This window comes from Atta colombica, unplaced genomic scaffold (genome assembly GCF_001594045.1).
Source record: "Atta colombica isolate Treedump-2 unplaced genomic scaffold, Acol1.0 scaffold189, whole genome shotgun sequence".
Classification (NCBI taxonomy): Eukaryota; Metazoa; Arthropoda; class Insecta; order Hymenoptera; family Formicidae; genus Atta; species Atta colombica.
Window position 1 is genome coordinate 1,783,195 of NW_017259281.1, and position 9,492 is coordinate 1,792,686.

Genomic DNA, 9,492 nt, shown 5'->3' on the forward strand with positions numbered 1-9,492 from the left:
ATCACACGTAATCTGATTTAAAAACTTTTCTTCTTTTGCCCTAAAATGTGTGTCTATTTCTTCTTTTTTTTCTTTTTTATCACAAAATCGAAATTACGCATATATTATTTAAAAATAGTATTGTGCAAATTGCAACTTTGCTTAACTATATAATGCAGTATAGATTCGCAAAACAAAATCCTGAAAAAAAAAAGAAATTAAATATATTAATGATTAAAAGGGCTCGACTAAAATAAGCAAAAGACTATGTAAAAACAATGTTATAAATTTAATAATTATGAAAATATTCCGAATTTTATTCAATTTATTATTACAATTACATGCATATGTATTTATTATGGTATAAATTGAAATATAAACCGGAATATAATTCATTAAAATTTATCGGAAAATATATTCTAACGTTTTAAATGAAGAAAATTAAAATACATCAAGAAATATTGACGATGTATTTTGATTTTTCTTTATTTTATTTTATAAAGAGTTTCTCCAAGTTTGCAATGCAGTGACACACATATATCTCATGTATCGAAAAATATTAGATAGCACGAAATATATTTTATTAGGTATTTTGCGTTATAAACAAATCGATCTTAAAAATTTATCCATAGCTTTTAGCGATACCTTAATCGCAATTTATGCGCAGTTCGAAACCAGATTGCAGCAATTTCGATTCTTGAATATCTTGAAAATATGAGATAAGATCTCGAAGATATATTTTATTTACAGTGATAGATATATATTTACATAATTGTATAGAGAAAAATATATTTCAAATATAATTTGGACATAGATATATATCGAATGTATTTGAAAACTTTATTAGGAAAAAATGTCAAGTTGAAAAATATATTAAAAAATATATTCGAAATATCTGAATTATACTTGAAATTTATTTAAACAAAATAAAATTATTTAACGCACAAAATGATGTAGGCGATATCTCTCGTAAGATTTCAACGGTACATGTAAAAAAAAGAAAAAATTAATGTTTGTTAATTTGTGCGTTGCGAGATACCAAGAGTATATGATTTTGATTGAAAAAGAGATATGAGTTTTATATGTATATTCTACAAAGCGACATACAGCAATCTTAATACACACACATTCTTTTTTTAGATAGGATAATTTGTTACATAAATTAATGATTATTTTATTCTCGATTAATAGGTTAAAAATGATGAAGGTAGTGCCTTGAGATTTTAATAAATAATAAATAAATTATTTTCAAACGGAAACTTTAATTTACTCTTAATTTCTTCTCCATTGATATTTTGAAGTCATCACGATTTTTTTTATTATAGTCTATGAAGAAGTGATAATAATAATGTATATAAAACATTATTTTTTATAATACTTTTAATAATTATGTGTTAAGATTTAAATTAAGATTAAATTGCTTCTGAAAAAAATATGTATATAATCATACTTGATTTTCTTTGCATATAACATAATGCATAAATGTATATGCAATATATAATTTCACTTTTCATAGCTATATATTCTTTTACATTAATTGATTACCATTTTTCTATTATACAAATGTAAAATAAGATCAAAAAATATGAAGTGCTTTACATCTTACAAGTTATTTCATATCTTATTTACATCAAATGTTATACATATTATGGTAAAATATGAAATATTTTGTGAACTATTTACTTTTTTAATAACTTTAATGATCTAAATAATTTTATATAAAGAATATTAAGAAAATCGAGTAAGAAAAAAATGTATATTCCAATATAGAAAAAAAATTTAGATTGAAATCTATGTTACACTCTTTGATATACTCTATCTACAATAAAATTATATTAATCTCAAGATATTTCGAAAATATAAACAATTTTTATTTGAAATATCTTTATAAAGTTTGTATTTTAGGATTTTGTGTTAATTATAATTATAATAACTTCTAATAATCAACAAGAATGCACGCGCACAGCCACATACACAAAAATTTTGCAATTAAAAGCAAGTATTGTAGACTTTATCTATTTTAGATCTATTTTAGATTTCTATTTTAGATCATTTATTTTGGAGTCTATTTCGTTATAATCTAATTTTATAATTATATTACGCTTCGTCCGAGTAGAACGAGACATGGCTACATTTCTACTCGGTACTTCTACGAAGTATTCGCATAATTATAATCGAACTTCACTTGTAAGTTCGTTTGATTCTGTAATTTTATTTTGAGTTATTTTATTAGTACACGTTTGCCATATCAGTACATATAAAATATATTTATGATAGAATATTTTTTTATTTCCATGTATAGTGTGAGAAATTGAACGAAGACAGAACGCGTAATATTTTATTTATTTTATTAAAGATTCAATTTCATATTAAAATGCGATTAAAAATTGAAGGCATCTAAAATAAAGAAGTATCTAGATCCTAATTATGTTCCAATTTTGTTCGAAAATAATTTTTTCTTGGTTTTGAAATAGATAGGTACGTTTTTAGTGTAAATAGGGCATTTGTCTCAAGCTTTTAGGCTTAAAATAGAGTGTTAAAAATTAGCATTGAGACACAAGTCCAGGATTTGTAATATTCAGGATTAAAAAATATGTTACATTCTGTAAAAATGTAGCTTCTTTGAGTTTTTTAAATGATAACAACGATTAAACCTGAGCAACCAAAAGAGATATTTGAATAGTCAGTATTTTAATACCACTTTTGAAAATTATTTTGTGTAAATTATTTCATATTGTTTAACATAAAGAGAAATAATTGTTTAATATAATTTAAGGTAAATAAGGTATGTAATAGTTACCACAAAATTTATATTTTCGAGTGTAGAAAGGGTATGAGGTCCAAATTAGAAATCTAAATTTTGTATTCAATAGATAATTCAATAGATTCAGGAACGTTTCAAAAATATTAAATGTCAATTAAATTTTCAAAAATAATGTTCTTAGTTTTTTCACTGAAAGTAAAATTAAAGTTTTTTAATACTGAAAAATTTATTAAATATGACTCGTCCTTTTTTTACGCTCATCGATTCAATTTGTTTCAACTTTAGAATAGATTCTTTAGAATGGATTCTACAATACGTTTGATTTAGAACGCCGAAAAGGCATGTAGAAAAAAAATAGAAATTTATGGAACGTATAATGTTCGTAATGAATGGAATATTGTGCATTTTTCCGTACGCAAACTTGTGCTTAACTATGAGATTCATTCTTTGGATCAACTTGCGTTGTCGTTTTTGTTTCGCTTTTGATTCTTGAGTATAAATTGAGCGGAATCCGAGATACAAGACGAAGATGACGATGACATAGTGGAAATATATCAATGCCGATGGCGAAAGGATAAATAATAAGGTGCGTATTTTTTTCGTAGAAACATACATAGAGATTTTCGTTAAGCACATAATTTAACTGGTTGCGATTATTATTTTTGTTTATTGTTTTTGTCATTTTAAATTTCTTTCTAGATATTTTATTTCTTTTAAATGAACAAATATCTGGTTAATGTTGAAAGAGCAAGTCGATAATACATCTTATAAAAAGATAATACATCTTATAAAAATATACTTTTTATATAAAGATTAAAAATATATAATCAGATTGTATAATATATCGGTTGATTATTTTTATAAATAATCAAATTATTTTATATTGAAAATAAAAGTTATTGGCATATATCTGTATTTAATTTTTTATTTAAAGACATCTTCTCGTTCACTTGCTTCTTCAATTGTTTTGCAATAATTAATGAATGCTATTGATGTGAAATTCATTAATAAATATAGAGATAATAATAATAAATATAATAATTGTATCGAATATAATAAGCTTTAAAACAGAATGTGAATACTAATATTAATAACTATATAATTAAGGAAGTTGCAGAAGAAGTAAATGTAAATTTGTTATTGTGTGGAATTGCATGCCGAAACAATAATTGTGTATCATAATTGTTTCCACGATTTTTGTGTGCTTGCTATGATGATGAAATATAAATGCTCATTAGTTAATTTAATATTATGCACTTCTTTCAGAGCACTGTTATTAATATAAATATAATTATAAATATCTTGTGTCTTTAATAAAAATAGAATTGACGTCAATATTAAGTCACAAATTATAGGACTATTACAGAAGAATAAAATGCAGAATATAAAATGCAGAAAACCATATGAAGTGCGAGAATATTCTTTGTAGAAATTGGAAAAGTTTCTATTAACATAATTATCATTAATTTACATCAAAGTATTATAATATTTTTTTATGTATTGATATAATTAATATTATATTTAAAGTAAAAAATGTATTAACTTCATTTAGTAATTATATAAAAAAAAAATAACATAACTTATTATTTCTATATTCATTATAGATATCCAAACTTTAAATTACTGTATTTCTATATTATTCAATTTTTAGACGTATATTATCCATAGAAATAATCGAAGACACAAGATTCTTTTTATTTTTGAAACAATTAGGCTTAAAACTTGTTGCCATTCTGTTGCAGGACTGGAAGTATGCCTTTCGTGCGAAGTAAAGGAAACGTTCATTGATGAAAACTACTTTACGAGAACTACATTAGACTATAATCTCAATGTGCGAATGATAAGAGACGAAAGGAGTCTCTGCATTGACGGATGATGATGTTCGGATCGTTTACAACACACATTCCAGTTACTTCTCTTTAACGAAAAACTCACTGTTATGCGAGCTACCTTGTTCTGCTTCTAGATTTTTATTCATAATTTCATGCGAACAATTTTACTGTTTGGCACGAATTACTATTTACGACGTTTTCATTGTTTCGAACGATTATAACAATAAATCTGAAAGATATCGAGTAACTGAATCAAAATTCAAAAGAATAATTATTTAAATCGCGTACATTATTTCTTTTACTTTTTTTCAATAACGTGCGTTGTTCTAGTTAAATCTGATTAATTTCAACTTCATATTTTGCACGTGTATAGTGATAAAAATACTTCCACACATGCGTTTTTTCTTCTATGGTGATATTTTAACTTTTTCAGGTTTAATTGAATGTGTAACTGTTAGATTTATATATATTTAATTCATATTAATTCGATGATTACCTTAAATAAGAAACCGTTTTTTTTTGCGGCATTATAGACACATTTTCTTAAAATTAATTTTTAAATCTATATTTAAAAAATAGATTCCTTGAAAAAAGGATCATTCTATAGATCCCAGTGTTACAAATTGTGTTTTAGCAATATTTTATTTTATGTTTTATATTTTAGAAGATTAAAGTGAAAGTTTTTCAGTATGTTTTTTTTATCATGCAATATAAGTATAACGTTCACAATCAATGACTTACGCAGCGATGTTGTAGCAGAAATTGTGAGCATAAAATTTGTCTATTTGTTTATCAAACAGACCATAAAATAATAAAACCATTCGATTAATCTAAATCAGTTTCCACAATTGCGCTGGATTATATGTCAGCTAATAAATTGCAAAAAAATGTGAGTAATGTTTCTTGTAATTTTTACAGAATTTTAACGTCTGTCGTAAGGTCATAGTAGAATCCGAATAATCTAACATATTATTTAACTGCAGATCTCTCTCTCTCTCTCTCTCTCTCTCTCTCTCTCTCGCTCTCTCCCCTCTTCTCCCTCCCTTCCCATCCCTCTCTTCCCCTTCCCTCTCTCCCCTACTCTCTCCGCTGTTGAAAAATTAAACTCGCTCGGAAAAATTAAACGAATTCTTCCATCACAGGAATTCAACTGCGATGGTCAGATAACTAGGAAGTTGAATAATATGTTGTCGAATAATCCGGGTTCTATGTACGATTCTAAATTCGAAAATATATAAATATTTGCAATACATGTATTTTCGACGACTTTCGATATGTGTCAAATCTTTGAGGTTTTCATGATTTTGACATATTCCATATTGCATTGAGATAAAAAATTGTGTATCCTTTTCCATCCATAAGTGTACATACAGTTGGCATCGAAAAGATTGACGCTTTGAATCACTTTTTTTTTAATATCTAACAGGAGAATTTGATTCTTTTTAATAAAAATTTGATTCTTTTTATAAAAATACTATGGAGCATGAAATAAACAGAGCATAAAATTTTTCATGTTAAGCCTTTCTTAGTAATAAATTTTTAGTTGTTATTTCCGTTTTGCAACTTGTGGTACTGTATGTCAGAAATTCGAGTCAACTCCAATTAACTGTACTTCAAATTGAAAGATATAGACGAGAGGAAAAAAATCAATTTTAAAATATTAAATTATATGTAATATAATTTTGTCACTTGAAAAATGTATGTAAATATATTTTTTTGAGTGTAGTTATATAAAAATGTTTTTAATATATAAAAATGTTTTTAATATATAATTAAGATTATAATGATTTATTTTTATAATAGAATTATATTATTATTATAAAAATAAATTAATTTTATATATTGTTACATAACTCAAAGTATTATTGATATTTTGTGTATTAACTTTTACGTATGAGAAATAATTTCTATTCACTGTGTTAGAATTAATGGCTTGAATTAGCTTAAATCAATCTTTGTTAAAAGTTATATAATTAAAATGTTTTTATCTCTTAAATAAATTTTGGAAGTCGAAAAAAGAAAATTTTAATTTTCGTCTTTTTAATGTCAACTGCACACTTACGAATTCTAAATACTAAAATGAAACATGTTTTATTAACATATTTTTTCGAGCTTTTTTTACTGTGTTTCATCATTTTTGAATATCCATAGATTCGGAATGAAAACGATTATTTTTTCTATAGTTTTTAAAAAAGTTCAAATAAAAAGTTATATTGTTATCGCATTATACATATATTGTTTTATTTTAAATTAATGTTTTCATGAAAATGTTGAAACATAGAAGAAGTTAGCAGTAAGCAAATCGACGCATCGCAATTGAGCATTCTTCTAGACTTTCCATATTTGATCTCTTTAATCTCCTATTCTCGGAAATGTTCGACTACGTAATTATACATCACACTATAAAATAATGAAAACTATATGCATTCGAAACTGCGTAATATTGTATTCGGTTTTATTGAATGTTTAATTCGCGAATCTTGATTCGGAAAGAAAAATATTGCATATTTATCTATTCATAAATTAAATTTTTTTTGAAAACTTTGTTTATTTATTTTTATCACTTACAATGTTTTACATTATCATTTTTGCTTTACTTATTATATGCCTTTAATATTGTTCCAATTTATGTGCCTGAGAGCTTAAGGCCTAAATTCTCTTTCAATTCGATTAAAATTAATAAATGTTGATCCTCAGCAGATATTTTATATATATATATAAGGCTTCTCATTTCATAAGATTTTTTTCGATTCCATCTAAGAAAGAGTTTCTTAAACCCCTTAATAGTAACAATAGATTATAATTAATTACGTAAAATAATTGTTAGTTCTGAATAAATCTCTAAATCTTTTATTTTTAACGATTTTGTTTGTAATGAAGTTATAAATTCCGTGATATCAAAGGCTTAAATTTCTATATCTACTGAGGATTGAATGCTTCTTTTTTGATTGAGATTATTTTAAATTAAACCATTTTAGTAAAATTACAAATTAAGGAAAGATCTGCAAGTCAAATGGATATAATGACTTCAATGTTTTGAAATTATTTAATGTGTTCTCTTTCTGTCGTGTACATTATTTCAAAATTTATATATATAATAAGAACTTTTATAAAATACAATGACAAGGAATAGTATAATGGCAAGAAAAATTGGCCTTATTATTCACTAATGCATATGCGATATGAAACTTGACGCTATGTATTGTTTTATGTCTATCGATTCATTTTATCATTTTAAGTTTAAAAATACTGAACTAGTGTCATTGGGCAGCGACTGCTTTACAAGATATTTCTTAACATCAAGATATTTCTTACATCCGAATGTATCAAAATACAAGATATTTCAAGGTACTATATCGATATTTTTTTAGTAGTTTTGTGTGCAAAGTGATAACGAATAAAAAACCAAATATAGTTAGATTGAACAAAATATCAGTAACTTTAAAATTTCGAAAATACTTTCATTAAACATAAAAATCGTCATATCGCTCGAAACAAAGTAACTTTTTTTATTTGAAACTTATTATTAAATGTATTGTTTTCGAAATATTTAAAGTGGTCATTTAAAATTTATTTACATTCATGTAATAAACATAATTATTATTTACATATAGCTATCACGTGATTAGAAAATGTAATTATATAGATACGTCATGTTTTTCTAATTTACACATCTTATTTTAAATATATTCAATATTAATTATAAAAACAAGAAAACTTTAAAATATGAAGATTGATTTAACTTATTTGTCTATAAGAAGGAATAAATGAATATATCGAATTTCTAAAATATGACTTGTACATTAAATTAAGGATAAAAATTTAATAATGTGTTATTAATACTTTTGCTGCATTTCTATAAAATTATCATTTTGCTCAAATAGATAGTTTGATCAATAAACATTGATTAATTAACCATTCTATTTTATTCTAATTTGTTTTTCATCTTTCTACAAAAAATTAGCAAAAATTCTTTTTTTTCTTATATAGAAAATCTATACTATCTATACTATTGTTTCATTGTGAAAAACCGCTGTCTAGAATTAATATAATAATATCATTACATCTACGACGAAGTTTTCTAAAAAAAAATAATGATGCTTTTGTATTTGGTATGAATGACCCAAGAGATAATCTAAATAATATTCGAGAAGTATATTATCGGATCACGAATGGACATATACTTACATGGATAGATACTGTTTTATTATATATGCGGTTGCATAATATTAATGGAGCTTTCGAAGCGTAATGTAGCTCTCAGGTGCAAACATATTGTTATTTAATAACATGCATATATGTATAAGCTTTGATTTATAATAAATATTTCCACTTATAAACATTCTTTCTTTCAATATCCAAACAAAATCAACAAGAGTTCTAACATTTATATATTATTACATTTATTACATTTATATATTATCTTTATATTATCTATACATCTATATCACAAAACACGAATTATGCGACATGTCGCATAATTCGGTTTTTTATTTCAATTTTTCAGTGTATGACCAAAAATTTTTAATTGTATTTTAATTGTATTTTAATGATCGTTTTATGATATTGAAAAGGATCCGCAATAGGATCGAAACGTCCATTGTATGTATTGAATATATCGATCAAATAGTATACATATATATATATATTAAATAAAAAAAGGTATCCCAAACAAATCTGCCCATCCACAAAGATTTAAAAGTCCTCAATATTTTCTGAAATTTTAATCATTTATTTATATTGTTCCATGAATGGTAAAAAGTTTCGTTCTAATCTATTTTTTGATGTTGCAATTTAATTTCTGGCAGCATATTTATTAAAATTTAATAATAAATATTTTTAGTAAAAAATATTAATAATCTTCATAATCAAAATTCGCATTATATGAATATAATTTTTTATATGAAAGATTAAAAA

The 9,492-nt window shown here is 24.2% G+C and overlaps 1 protein-coding gene across 1 annotated transcript in view; it reads left to right on the forward strand.

The window, feature by feature from the left end:
* The window catches only part of LOC108686698 (kinesin light chain), a 26,946-nt gene extending 22,184 nt beyond the window's left edge, over positions 1 to 4,762 (forward strand). The window contains exon 8 of the mRNA XM_018192130.1: positions 4,486 to 4,762. Within this exon, the coding sequence (XP_018047619.1) occupies positions 4,486 to 4,515 (30 nt within the window). The 3' untranslated portion in view covers positions 4,516 to 4,762. The remainder of the gene's footprint in view (positions 1 to 4,485) is intronic.
* The last annotated feature ends 4,730 nt before the right edge of the window (positions 4,763 to 9,492 follow it).